Source organism: Salvelinus alpinus, chromosome 11, assembly GCF_045679555.1.
Source record: "Salvelinus alpinus chromosome 11, SLU_Salpinus.1, whole genome shotgun sequence".
In the NCBI taxonomy this organism is placed as follows: Eukaryota; Metazoa; Chordata; class Actinopteri; order Salmoniformes; family Salmonidae; genus Salvelinus; species Salvelinus alpinus.
The window spans coordinates 68,143,807-68,158,097 of record NC_092096.1 but is presented as its reverse complement, the minus strand read 5'-3'; the positions used below and the strand labels follow the sequence as shown (position 1 = coordinate 68,158,097).

Genomic DNA, 14,291 nt, shown 5'->3' with positions numbered 1-14,291 from the left:
GTAGATTTCAGACCGATCATGATGGATTTCAGACAGATCATGGTAGATTTCAGACAGAACTTGGGATTTCTGCTCAAAGTATATCAGTGCACAAACTATTTAAAAAAATGTAGTTTCCACAGTAACTTGTGTGTGTGCATACTGGATGTGTGTGTCTGTGGTCACATCACATTCCTCCCAGACTAAGGAAGGACTGTAACACTCATTTGCCAGCGTGTATGTCCACAGCCAGTCACCCTACGTCTGAATGTCCTTCGCTCCAGTCCCAAGCTCTGTTGCTGTCTAGGGGTCAAGGTTAGCTGTTAGACTCAGTACTGCAGTGAATCATTAGGCTAGTGGAACATGATAATGCAGTTGCCGTATTAGTTAATCCCACTCTCCACTTCTAACAAGCTCTGAAACAAATCTACATGTCTGGAAATAGGATTTTGTTTGACGTTGGATTGTGATGAATCTAGTCTTTCATTCAGCTTTGAAATAGAAAACAACAAAGGTATTGCTGTGATCCATCATGTCTCTGCCCTCAGACTCTGGCCTCAGACTCTGGCCTCAGACTCTGGCCTCAGTCTCTGGCCTCAGACTCTAGTCTCTGGCCTCAGTCTCTGGCCTCAGTCTCTAGACTCTGGCCTCAGACTCTGGCCTCAGTCTCTAGTCTCTGGCCTCAGTCTCTGGCCTCAGACTCTGGCCTCAGACTCTAGTCTCTGGCCTCAGACTCTGGCCTCAGACTCTAGTCTCTGGCCTCAGTCTCTAGTCTCTGGCCTCAGACTCTGGCCTCAGTCTCTGGCCTCAGTCTCTAGTCTCTGGCCTCAGACTCTGGCCTCAGTCTCTAGTCTCTGGCCTCAGACTCTGGCCTCAGTCTCTAGTCTCTGGCCTCAGTCTCTAGTCTCTGGCCTCAGTCTCTGGCCTCAGTCTCTAGTCTCTGGCCTCAGTCTCTGGCCTCAGTCTCTGGCCTCAGGCTCTAGTCTCTGGCCTCAGTCTCTGGCCTCAGTCTCTAGTCTCTGGCCTCAGTCTCTAGTGTCTAGTCTCTAGTGTCTAGTCTCTAGTCTCTAGTGCCTAGTTTCAGTCTCTAGTCTCTGGCCTCAGTCTCTGGCCTCAGTCTATGGTCTCAGTCTCTAGTGTCTAGTCTCAGTCTCTAGTGTCTAGTGTCTAGTCTCAGTCTCTAGTGCCTAGTCTCAGTCTCTAGTGCCTAGTTTCAGTCTCTAGTTTCTAGTCTCAGTCTCTAGTGTCTAGTCTCAGTCTCTAGTGTCTAGTCTCAGACTCTAGTGTCTAGTCTCTGGCCTCAGTCTCTGGCCTCAGACTCTGGCCTCAGTCTCAAGTGTCTAGCCTCAGACTCTAGTGTCTAGTGTCTAGTCTCTAGTGTCCAATCCCTGGCCTCAGTCTCTGGACTCAGACTCTAGACTCTGGCCTCAGACTCTAGACTCTAGTCTCTGGCCTCAGTCTCTGGCCTCAGTCTCTGGCCTCGGTCTCTGGTTCTCAGTCTCTGTTTCTTAGTCTCTGGTCTCAGTCTCTGGTCTCTGGCCTCAGTCTCTGGGCTCTGGCCTCATTCTCTGGTCTCTGGGTTCTAGTCTCTGGCCTCAGGCTCTGGCCTCAGGCTCTGGCCTCAGTCTCTGGCCTCAGTCTCTGGCCTTAGTCTCTAGTGTCTAGTCTCAGTCTCTAGTGTCTAGTCTCAGACTCTAGTGTCTAGTCTCAGACTCTAGTGTCTAGTCTCAGTATCTAGTTTCTAGTCTCAGTCTCTAGTGTTTAGTCTCAGTCTCTAGTGTCTAGTCTCAGACTCTAGTGTCTAGTCTCAGACTCTAGTGTCTAGCCTCAGACTCTAGTGTCTAGCCTCAGACTCTAGTGTCTAGTCTCAGACTCTAGTGTCTAGTCTCAGACTCTAGTGTCTAGCCTCAGACTCTAGTGTCTAGCCTCAGACTCTAGTGTCTAGTCTCAGACTCTAGTGTCTAGTCTCAGACTCTAGTGTCTAGTCTCTGGCCTCAGACTCTGGCCTCAGACTCTGGCCTCAGACTCTGGCTTCAGACTCTAGTGTCTGGGCTCATACTATGGTCTCAGTCTCTAGTGTCTGGCCTCAATCTCTGGCCTCAGTCTCTAGTGTCTAGCCTCAGACTCTAGTGTCTAGTGTCTAGTCTCTAGTGTCCAGTCTCTGGCCTCAGTCTCTGGCCTCAGACTCTAGACTCTGGCCTCAGACTAGACTCTATTCTCTGGCCTTAGCCTCTGGTCTCAGTCTCTGGTCTCAGTCTCTGGTCTCAGTCTCTGGTCTCAGTCTCGGGTCTCAGTCTCGGGTCTCAGTCTCTGGTCTCAGTCTCTGGTCTCAGTCTCGGGTCTCAGTCTCGGGTCTCAGTCTCTGGTCTCTGGCCTCAGTCTCTGGTCTCAGTCTCTGGTCTCTGGCCTCAGTCTCTGGTCTCTGGCCTCATTCTCTGGTCTCAGTCTCGGGTCTCAGTCTCGGGTCTCAGTCTCGGGTCTCAGTCTCTGGTCTCTGGCCTCAGTCTCTGGTCTCAGTCTCTGGTCTCTGGCCTCAGTCTCTGGTCTCTGGCCTCAGTCTCTGGTCTCTGGCCTCATTCTCTGGTCTCTGGCCTCATTCTCTGGTCTCTGGGTTCTAGTCTCTGGCCTCAGGCTCTGGTCTCAGGCTCTGGCCTCAGGCTCTGGTCTCTGGCCTCAGGCTCTGGCCTCAGTCTCAGTCTCTGGTCGGTAAAGTAGCAAGGCTGAGCTTTCACAGATGGATCAGGCTGCTGTGTTCTCAGGAAGAGCCTTTGGGCAGAGAACAGGGATCTGTCATCGGAGAGACGCAGGTGTGTGTGTGTGTGTGTGTGTGTGTGTGTGTGTGTGTGTGTGTGTGTGTGTGTGTGTGTGTGTGTGTGTGTGTGTGTGTGTGTGTGTGTGTGTGTGTGTGTGTGTGTGTGTGTGTGTGTGTGTGTGTGTGTGTGTGTGTGTGAGAGCGGGACAGGAAATGTGGAACACAGAGCAGTCATTTCCGAAGGAGTCTGGGATTCTCCCCCGTTTTGACGTGACTTCCTTTACACAAACCAAATATTTCATAGCTACAAGTCCACAGGGCCAGACTCACATCCCTCAAACACTACCACCTGTTTGGTGTTCTGTCTCTATCATACTCTCTCTCAAACTATCTCTCTCTCATTCTCTCTCTATACCTCTCTCTCTACCCCTCTCTCTACCTCTCTCTCTACCTCTCTCTCTACCCCTCTCTCTACCCCTCTCTCATTCTCTCTCTCTACCCCTCTCTCATTCTCTCTCTCTACCCCTCTCTCTACCCCTCTTTCTACCCCTCTCTCCCCCTCTCTCAATTCATTTCAATTCAAAGGTCTCGATTGGCATGGGAAACATATGTTAAAGTTGCCAAAGCAAGTGAAATAGATAATAAACAAAAGTGAAATAAACAATAAAAAATGAACAGTAAACATTACACACAAAAGTTCCAAATGAAAAGAGACATTACAAATGTCATATTACATCTATATACAGTGTTGTAAACAATAGTTAAAGTACAAAAGGGTAAATAAATAAACATAAATATGGGTTGTATTTACAATGGTGTTTGTTATTCACTGGTTGCCCTTGTCTTGTGGCAGGTCACAAATCTTGCTGCTGTGATGGCACACTGTGGTATTTCAGCCAATAGATATGGGGGTTTAACAAAATTGGATTTGTTTTTGAACTCTTTGTGGGTCTGTGTAATCTGAGGGAAATATGTGTCTCTAATATGGTCATACATTGGGCAGGAGGTTAGGAAGTGCTGCTCAGTTTCCACCTCATTTTTTAGGCAGTGTGCACATAGCCTGTCTTCTCTTAAGAGACAGGTCTGCCTACGGCTGCCTCTCTCAATAGCAAGGCTATGCTCACTGAGTCTGTACATAGTCGAAGCTTTCCTTAATTTTGGGTCAGTCACAGTGGTCAGGTATTCTGCCACGGTGTACTCTCTGTTTAGGGCCAAATAGCATTCTAGTTATCGTTTTGTTTTCTCATGATTTGGTTGGGTCTAATTGTGTCTCTGAGGTCTGTTTGTGTTTGTTTAACAGAGCCCCTTGACAAGCTTGCTTAGGGGACTCTTCTCCAGGTTCATCTCTCTGTAGGTGATGGCTTTGTTATGGAAGGTTTGGGAATCGCTTACTTTAAAGGTGGTTGTAGAATTTAACGGCTCTTTTCTGGATTTTGATAATTAGCTGATATCAGCCTAATTCGACTCTGCATGCATTATTTTGTGTTTTACGTTGCCATGGAATCGATATATCGAAAATCTCTTCCCAACGATTTTGCAATCTATATGCCACAGCTGTCAATTTTTGGTCCTTCAATGAAACTGGTATATATATTTATTTCAAGTTTATTTTATATAGCCCTTCGTACATCAGCTAATATCTCGAAGTGTTGTACAGAAACCCAGCCTAAAACCCCAAACAGCAAGCAATGCAGGTGTAGAAGCACGGTGGCTAGGAAAAACTCCCTAGAAAGGCCAAAACCTAGGAAGAAACCTAGAGAGGAACCAGGCTATGAGGGGTGGCCAGAATATGTGGTCTGTCGTATGGTAATTTGGTAAAAAGCCAATTTGACATTTCCTCAGTACATTGTTTTCACTGAGGAAATGTACGAGTCTGCTGTTAATGATAATGCAGAATAATTTCCTAAGGTTGCTGTTGACTCATATCCCACGGTAGTTATTGGGGTCAAATTTGTCTCCAGTTTGTGGATTGGGGTGATCAGTCCTTTGTTCCAAATATTGGGGAAGATGCCAGAGCTAAGGATGATGTTAAAGAGTTTTAGTATAGCCAAATGGAATTTTTGTCTGTATATTTAATCATTTCATTGAGGATACCATCAACACCACAGGCCTTTTTGGGTTGGAAGGTTTGTATTTTGTCCTGTAGTTCATTCAATGTAACTGGAGAATCCAGCAGGTCGTCTTTAATAGCTGATCTTAAGATATGATCATGTATATGTTTTTGCTGTTTGTTCTTTGTTCTTTGTTATAGAGCCCAAAAAATTGGAGAAGTGGTTTATCCATACATCTCTGTTTTGGATAGATAACTCTTTGTGTTGTTTGTTTAGTGTGTTACAATTTTCCCAGAAGTGGTTAGATTCTATGGATTCTTCAATTACATTGAGCTGGTTTCTGATGCTGTTTCTGTAGTGCATTTCTGTATTGTTTTAGTGAATCACCATAGTGAAGTAGGCTCACGTTTTCTGGGTCTCTATGTTTTTGGTTGGAAAGTTTTCTCAATTTCTTTCTTAGGTTTTTGCATTTTTCATCAAACCATTTGTCAATGTTTTTAAGTTTCTGTCGTTAATTTTCTTAGGTTGACTGCTTGACATTTTTAGATTTGATAGGGAAGCTGAGAGGTCAAATATACTGTTTAGGATTTCTACTGCCAAGTTTACAAATTCACTATTATAGTGAAACATTTTTTTCCAGGAAGTTGTCTAAAAAGGTTTGAATTTGTTGTTGCCTAATTGTTACTTGGTAGGTTTCCGCACTACTTTCCTTCCATCTGCAGGTAGTCTAGTAGTTAGAGCGTTGGACCAGTAACTGAAAGGCTCGATTGAATCCCCGAGCTGACAAGGTAAAGAAATCTGCCGTTCTGTCCCGGAACAAGGAAGTTAACCCACTGTTCCTAGGCCGTCATTGTAAATAAGAATTTGTTCTTAACTGACTTGCCTAGTTAAATTAAGGTTAAATTAAATAAAAAATAAAACATCTGTAGCATATATTAATATTATTCAGTTCCTTTGGCTTTGATGCCTCAAGATTGAGTATTGCTCTGTTCAAGTAGACTGTAATTTTGCTGTGATCTGATAAGGGTGTCAGTGGGCTGACTGTGAACGCTCTGAGAGACTCTGCGATGAGGTCAGTGATAAAGTAGTCTACAGTACTACTGCCAAGGGATGAACTATAGGTGTACCTACAGTCCTCTCGAAGCCTACCTCGAAGACTGTGTACATACCCAGCGTGTGACAGCGCTGCAGGAGTTGTGACCTGTTTTTGTTGGTTATGTTGTCGTAGTTGTGCCTAGGGGGGCATATGGGGGAGGGAATGCTGTCACCTCCAGGCAGGTGTTTGTCCCCCTGTGTGCTGAGGGTGACAGGTTATTGTCCAGTTCTGACATTTAGGTCACCATAGACTAGTACATGTCCCCGAGCCTGGAAATGATTGATTTCCCCCTCCAGGATGGAGAAGCTGTCTTCATTAAAGTATGGGGATTCTAGTGGGGGGATATATGTAGCACACAGGAGAACATTTTTCTCTGTAGAGATAATTTCCTTATTAATGTCTAGCCAAATGTAAAATGTTCCTGTTTTCACTAATTTAATAGAGTGGGTTAGGTCTGCTCTATACCAACTTAGCATACCCCCTGAGTCCCTTCCTTGTTTCACACCTGGTAGTTTGGTGGATGGGACTACCAGCTCTCTGTAACCTAGAGGGCAACCAGTTGGTACATCTCCTCTATACCAAGTTTCTTGTAGGATGACATTGTCTGTATTTCCGATTTCTTGGATGAAGTCTCGGTTCCAAAGGCAGCGGACATCAGACGTTGTATATTCTATATCTATCTCTCTCTCTTTCTCCCTTTATCTCTCTCTTTCTCTCTCTCTCTCTTTACCTCTACCTCTCTCTCTCTCTCTCTCTCTCTCTCTCTCTCTCTCTCTTTACCTCTACCTCTCTCTCTACCTCTCTCTCTCGCTCTCTCTTTACCTCTCTCTCTCTCTCTCTCTCTCTCTCTCTCTCTCTCTCTCTCTCTCTCTCTCTCTCTCTCTCTCTCTCTCTCATGTCTTTATGAAGATACGGTGGTAGCCTCGGCTTACATCCGCAGGGAGAGCTCTCCTTTATGAAGAACAGCGCCAGTCTGTGGTAGCATGGCTCCAAACGACTCACACTAAGTCGTTCGCTACCTACTTTAGTCGGAGACTGACATCGTTGAAGTCATTTGGCACGAGGGGTGTTGTACAAAGTCATCAGCGATTGGATCGTCTCTAACCAATCAGAGTATCAAAGCCAATGACGAATTTTCAAAACCACCGCTTTACCCACGTGTTCTGTCTCTGGCCCAACCCATCGGGTTCTAGACCAATCAGACGGCCCGACTGTGTTTGCATTCGGTGAAGGGGCGGGTGAAGTACTCAGACTCATTACAGAGAAAAAACTCAAGTCCGTGGGTGTGCCGTAGCGTTTGGCCAGAGCAAGGAGTCTGGGTAGCCAGGCTTTGGCTCCAGCTCAAACTGCCCGTCCTTCTTAACGCCGTAGCGTCGACATCCTCCGTGGATTATAGCAGATTACCAGAACAAAGCCCATTATTGATTTTAATCAATTCAAATCAGCCATTACAGCCAAGGGGCTACAGCCCAGTTCAAACAAACTCATTCCAGGAGGAAATCGATCTGGCTCTCAGATAATGAAAAGGTTTCTAAAACATATATTTTTGAAGTAGAATTCTCCCAAAGGATTTAAATCCTTATTAACACCTTGGCAGGTACATAGAAATATAATCCACCCATATAACCCACCTATTGACTTGAATGGGAATTTTTTCATTCTAGGAATTCTATTTCTATGCTTAGGTCAATCAGCTAATCCAAGTATTGATGATGGTTCTTGCTGCTCTCAACATATTTGCGAGGTTCTTCTCATCATTATGCATGATGATGAATTGCATGTATATTCTCCATTATTAACATAGAGCTATACATATCGTCCCCGGGGGGGGGGGGCTAGAGAATGTAATCAAGGCGTAAAGCATTCCATTATTATAAATTGAGAGCTTACATTTAATCTAACCGGCAACAGAAATGTAAAATTAATGCATGTCTTTAAAAAGATCCATCTCTGTAATTGTTGCTGTGTACTGTGTGTGTGTGTGTGTGTGTGTGTGTGTGTGTGTGTGTGTGTGTGTGTGTGTGTGTGTGTGTTTGTGTGCCTGCAAGAAAGAGATATACAGAGGCAGAGACGTACCGAGAGGAGCCAATCAGAGACAGAGACGGACCGGTGGAGCCAATCAGAGACAGAGACTTACCGAGAGGCGCCAATCAGAGATAGGGATGTACCGAGAGCAGCCAATCAGAGGTAGAGACTTACCGAGAGGCGCCAATCAGAGATAGGGATGTACCGAGAGCAGCCAATCAGAGGTAGAGACTTACCGAGAGGCGCCAATCAGAGATAGGGATGTACCAAGAGGAGCCAATCAGAGATAGGGACGTCACGAGAGGAGCCAATCAGAGATATAAACGTACCGAGAGGAACCAATCCTAGATAGAGAGGTACCGAGAGGAGCTCATTCAAATTCACTGAATAATATGTCCAATTGTTTTGATCACATTAACATTTCATATCTGATGATATTGATTGATTACTCCATTGGTACGATTTTAATAATGCAGTACATTTCTACAATTTGTTCTCTCAGCTAGGAAAACTGCACTCTCCCTTTCTGAGACTCAAACATAAACACACGTCTGGACCTTACGACATCAGACATACACACAGAAAAGCCCTTCTGGGCAGTAAGATACTCTTCTAGTGCTTGTCCAGGATGACTGTTTAACCAGCAGGAGCATCATCACCTCCCTGACATTTGACCCTGAGTGGGCTGGGGGGCATTAGCGTCAAACCTCACTAATCCCTCTTCAGATGGACTGGGGCTGTCCAAACACAAGCCTACTTCTCTCTCTCTCTCTCTCTCTCTCTCTTTCTATGTCTCTCTCTCTCTCTCTCTGTCTCTCTCTCTGTCTCTCTCTCTGTCTCTCTCTCTCTCTCTCTCTCTCTCTCTCTGTCTCTGTCTCTGTCTCTGTCTCTGTCTCTCTCTCTCTCTCTCCTCTCCTCCACAACTCACATAACTCAGTTAGAGATAATATATTAAGGTTTAGTTGACCTGGGTTAGTCATGAGAAACAGCAGTTTATCTGACCTGGGTTAGTCATGAGAAACAGCAGTTTAGTTGACCTGGGTTAGTCATGAGAAACAGCAGTTTAGTTGACCTGGGTTAGTCATGAGAAACAACAGTTTATCTGACCTGGGTTAGTCATGAGAAACAACAGTTTAGTTGACCTGGGTTAGTCATGAGAAACAGCAGTTTATCTGACCTGGGTTAGTCATGAGAAACAGCCGTTTATCTGACCTGGGTTAGTCATGAGAAACAGCAGTTTATCTGACCTGGGTTAGTCATGAGAAACAGCCGTTTATCTGACCTGGGTTAGTCATGAGAAACAGCAGTTTATCTGACCTGGGTTAGTCATGAGAAACAACCGTTTAGTTGACCTGGGTTAGTCATGAGAAACAGCAGTTTAGTTGACCTGGGTTAGTCATGAGAAACAGCAGTTTATCTGACCTGGGTTAGTCATGAGAAACAGCAGTTTATCTGACCTGGGTTAGTCATGAGAAACAGCAGTTTATCTGACCTGGGTTAGTCATGAGAAACAGCAGTTTATCTGACCTGGGTTAGTCATGAGAAACAGCCGTTTATCTGACCTGGGTTAGTCATGAGAAACAGCCGTTTAGTTGACCTGGGTTAGTCATGAGAAACAGCCGTTTATCTGACCTGGGTTAGTCATGAGAAACATCAGTTTATCTGACCTGGGTTAGTCATGAGAAACAGCAGTTTATCTGACCTGGGTTAGTCATGAGAAACAGCAGTTTAATTGACCTGGGTTAGTCATGAGAAACAACCGTTTAGTTGACCTGGGTTAGTCATGAGAAACAGCAGTTTATCTGACCTGGGTTAGTCATGAGAAACAACAGTTTATCTGACCTGGGTTAGTCATGAGAAACAGCAGTTTAGTTGACCTGGGTTAGTCATGAGAAACAGCAGTTTATCTGACCTGGGTTAGTCATGAGAAACATCAGTTTATCTGACCTGGGTTAGTCATGAGAAACAGCAGTTTATCTGACCTGGGTTAGTCATGAGAAACAGCAGTTTATCTGACCTGGGTTAGTCATGAGAAACAGCAGTTTAGTTGACCTGGGTTAGTCATGAGAAACAGCAGTTTATCTGACCTGGGTTAGTCATGAGAAACAGCAGTTTATCTGACCTGGGTTAGTCATGAGGAACACCAAAGGAATCCTAGTGAATGCCAAGTTAATTACTGTATATGTCTGTCGGGCTTGCAGGGTCTTACATCATCTGGCATTCTAACAGTCCCATGCCCTCTCAGCTCTCGCTATCTTCTGGTATCTATTGTCAAAGATCTAAAGTTGGAGTCAAAACAGCATTACACCATAAAAATCAACCTTCCCCCTCACTGGTCCTCTTCCAACCAGACCCATCTGGGATGGGCGGTCCATTAATAAAAAAAATAGCCAGTAAATACCTCGCAGTTTCCCCTAGTTGTTAGCCTGGGTTCCCCCGGGTCCTCTCCAGTTTCTCTGGAACTCCTCTCTCCGTCTCTCTAAACTACATTCTGTGGGCCAGACAAAACCTCTGGACTAGAGGCTCACACGGGGTTAAAATAAACCCAGACGCTGCCAAGTTAACGTCTTGTGTGTCTCTGAAATACAGTTGGTTGTACTTTGTGACTCTCTGCCCCAGCCTCACGCTGTGCAAATGGACAACCCTCTCCATCTCTCTGTGGCTTGTCTTCTCGTTGGGCGCTGGCTCACTCTCTCTCTGCGTCAGCTTTACTACTCTACAGTTTGTCTGTCAATTACTGTCTTGCTTAGACTCACTTTGTTTTTTAAAAGTAACTCGGACCATATTTTAGCTTCCATGCCGCAACACTGAAACCTGTTCAAATTGCACTGTGTTGCTTCAACTTGCCTCACTGACTCCACATCAAAACAGTCTGCCAGCTAGAATATAATTTGTAGACTAGCTGGCAGCTAGTCTACAAAGACTTAGCTCTCCTAACATATCATCCTTCTCTCCGTGGGAGAGCTGGAGAGCAATACAAGTGATTGTTTACCTTGTAAGTCATGGCATGTTTCTAGCGAGAAACCGGTCTTGATGTTTACCGCTATGGCCTTGAACGAGTCTCCAACAACCCCCCTAGTGCTGAATGCTCATTCTGCTTAGCTTGGGTCTCCATTGTTACAGGGGATCTATTTCCTGTCTCTCTAGCCTGTGTTCTAGTGGTTCAGTGGTCAGTTTCCAGGTCATTTACAACTTGTGTTTTCAGTTGTAAAATTTGTTGGCACACGAATAAAATCCCAACAAATATGGTATTCCATTTTCAGAACAGTAGCTCTTAGCAGAACCATAGCTCGTAGCAGAACCGTAGCTCTTAGCAGAACCGTAGCTTGTAGCAGGATAGTAGCTCTTAGCAGAACCGTAGCTCGTAGCAGAACCGTAGCTCTTAGCAGAACCGTAGCTTGTAGCAGGATAGTAGCTCGTAGCAGAACCGTAGCTCTTAGCAGAACCGTAGCTTGTAGCAGGATAGTAGCTCTTAGCAGAACCGTAGCTCTTTGCAGGATAGTAGCTCTTAGCAGAACCATAGCTTGTAGCAGGATAGTAGCTTGTAGCAGGATAGTAGCTTGTAGCAGAATAGTAGCTTGTAGCAGGATAGTAGCTCGTAGCAGAACCGTAGCTCTTAGCAGGATAGTAGCTTGTAGCAGAATAGTAGCTTGTAGCAGGATAGTAGCTTGTAGCAGGATAGTAGCTCTTAGCAGAATAGTAGCTTGTAGCAGGATAGTAGCTCGTAGCAGAACCGTAGCTCTTAGCAGGATAGTAGCTCTTAGCAGAACCGTAGCTTGTAGCAGGATAGTAGCTCGTAGCAGAACCGTAGCTCTTAGCAGAATAGTAGCTCGTAGCAGAATAGTAGCTTGTAGCAGGATAGTAGCTCGTAGCAGAACCGTAGCCCTTAGCAGGATAGTAGCTCTTAGCAGAACCGTAGCTTGTAGCAGGATAGTAGCTCGTAGCAGAACCATAGCTCTTAGCAGAATAGTAGCTTGTAGCAGAATAGTAGCTCGTAGCAGAACCGTAGCTCGTAGCAGGATAGTAGCTCTTAGCAGAACCGTAGCTTGTAGCAGGATAGTAGCTCGTAGCAGAACCGTAGCTCTTAGCAGAACCGTAGCTCTTAGCAGAACCGTAGCTCTTAGCAGAACCGTAGCTCGTAGCAGAACCGTAGCTCTTAGCAGAACCGTAGCTCTTAGCAGAACCGTAGCTCTTAGCAGAACCGTAGCTCTTAGCAGAACCGTAGCTCGTAGCAGAACCGTAGCTCTTAGCAGAACCGTAGCTCTTAGCAGAACCGCAGCTCTTAGCAGAACCGTAGCTCTTAGCAGAACCGTAGCTCGTAGCAGAACCGTAGCTCGTAGCAGAACCGTAGCTCGTAGCAGAACCGTAGCTCTTAGCAGAACCGTAGCTCGTAGCAGAACCGTAGCTTGTAGCAGGATAGTAGCTCGTAGCAGAACCGTAGCTCTTAGCAGAACCGTAGCTCTTAGCAGAACCGTAGCTCTTAGCAGAACCGTAGCTCGTAGCAGAACCGTAGCTCTTAGCAGAACCGTAGCTCTTAGCAGAACCGTAGCTCTTAGCAGAACCGTAGCTCTTAGCAGAACCGCAGCTCTTAGCAGAACCGTAGCTCTTAGCAGAACCGTAGCTCGTAGCAGAACCGTAGCTCGTAGCAGAACCGTAGCTCTTAGCAGAACCGTAGCTCTTAGCAGAACCGTAGCTCTTAGCAGAACCGTAGCTCGTAGCAGAACCGTAGCTCTGTTCATGATGTTGGTGAACAGTAACTGCAGGGTCCAAACACAACAGTACAAAATTAAAACCACCCAGTGTTCAACATCAATATTGCTTTGCTTATAAATCTATCAGCAATTTTTTCCCATCTCCACATTTTTTATTTATTTAAGCTTTATTTAACTTTTATTTAACTAGCCAAGTCAGTTAAAGAACAAATTCTTATTTACAATGACGGCCTACCGGGGAACAGTGGGTTAACTGCCTTGTTCAGGGGCAGAATGACAGATTTTGACCTTGTCAGCTCAGGGATTCAGTCCACCAACCCTTCGGTTACTAGTCCACCGCTCTAACCTCTAGGCTACCTGCCGCCCCGGTTCAAGTACACGACAAAAAGGTGTCCGCCCAGAAAATCCACGTCCCATATCAAGTGCTTCCCATGGGAATCACTTACGCTCCATAATCATCAGAAATGTTTCGACTTTCTCATACAACATGGATGTCTCTCATAATATCCTTTCAATCTTTAATAACCTATTTTAGGAGGAGGTTGGCAGACACTGCAGCGAGAGCGCGAGGAAGCCTTGAGAACTGGTAATGTAGAATGGGGCTAAGTCCTCAGAGGAAAAGAAACACACTGCCCTGAATGAAAGGAGGATAGGGTGAAACAGTGAAGACCAGTAGAAAGAGAGAAAGACCGTTAGATGGCTTGAGACACCTCTGTCTCACTCTCTGTCTCTCTCTATATATTTTCACACATTGCTGGGGGAAGAGGAGAGAGTAGGGTAGTGTTAGATTTCAGATAGGGGTGGTGGCTGTCAGATAAGGGTACAAATCCGGCCTCTACGATACGGACACACACACACACACACACACACACACACACACACACACACACACACACACACACACACACACACACACACACACACACACACACACACACAGACTTACTGATTACGTTCCACTTGCAGTACCAGTTCAAGGTTGTTGGAGGACACCACTATTTCCCCTCTGTCTGGATACTGGTCCTGTAAATGGAAGACAAACCATGATGAGAGGACAGCACTATTTCCCCTCTGTCTGGATACTGGTCCTGTAAATGGAAGACAAACCACGATGAGAGGACAGCACTATTTCCCCTCTGTCTGGATACTGGTCCTGTAAATGGAAGACAAACCACGATGAGAGGACAGAACTGGATAATGTTACACTACCCACGATGAGAGGACAGAACTAGATAATGTTACACTACCCACGATGAGAGGACAGAACTAGATAATGTTACACTACCCACGATGAGAGGACAGAACTGGATAATGTTACACTACCCACGATGAGAGGACAGAACTGGATAATGTTACACTACCCACGATGAGAGGACAGAGCTAGATAATGTTACACTACCCACGATGAGAGGACAGAACTGGATAATGTTACACTACCCACGATGAGAGGACAGAACTGGATAATGTTACACTACCCACGATGAGAGGACAGAACTGGATAATGTTACACTACCCACGATGAGAGGACAGAACTGGATAATGTTACACTACCCACGATGAGAGGACAGAACTAGATAATGTTACACTACCCACGATGAGAGGACAGAACTAGATAATGTTACACTACCCACGATGAGAGGACAGAACTGGATAATGTTACACTACCCACGATGAGA

At 45.4% G+C, this 14,291-nt stretch overlaps 1 protein-coding gene across 2 annotated transcripts in view; it reads right to left on the bottom strand.

The window, feature by feature from the left end:
• adam19a (ADAM metallopeptidase domain 19a) overlaps positions 1-14,291 on the bottom strand; it is a 216,165-nt gene that overhangs the window by 93,391 nt on the left and 108,483 nt on the right. The window contains exon 3 of one of the 2 annotated variants that reach the window (XM_071334073.1): positions 13,562-13,638. The exons of the other annotated variant lie outside the window; for it this stretch is intronic. Within the exon in view, the coding sequence (XP_071190174.1) occupies positions 13,562-13,638 (77 nt within the window). The remainder of the gene's footprint in view (positions 1-13,561; positions 13,639-14,291) is intronic. 2 annotated transcript variants of the gene reach the window in all.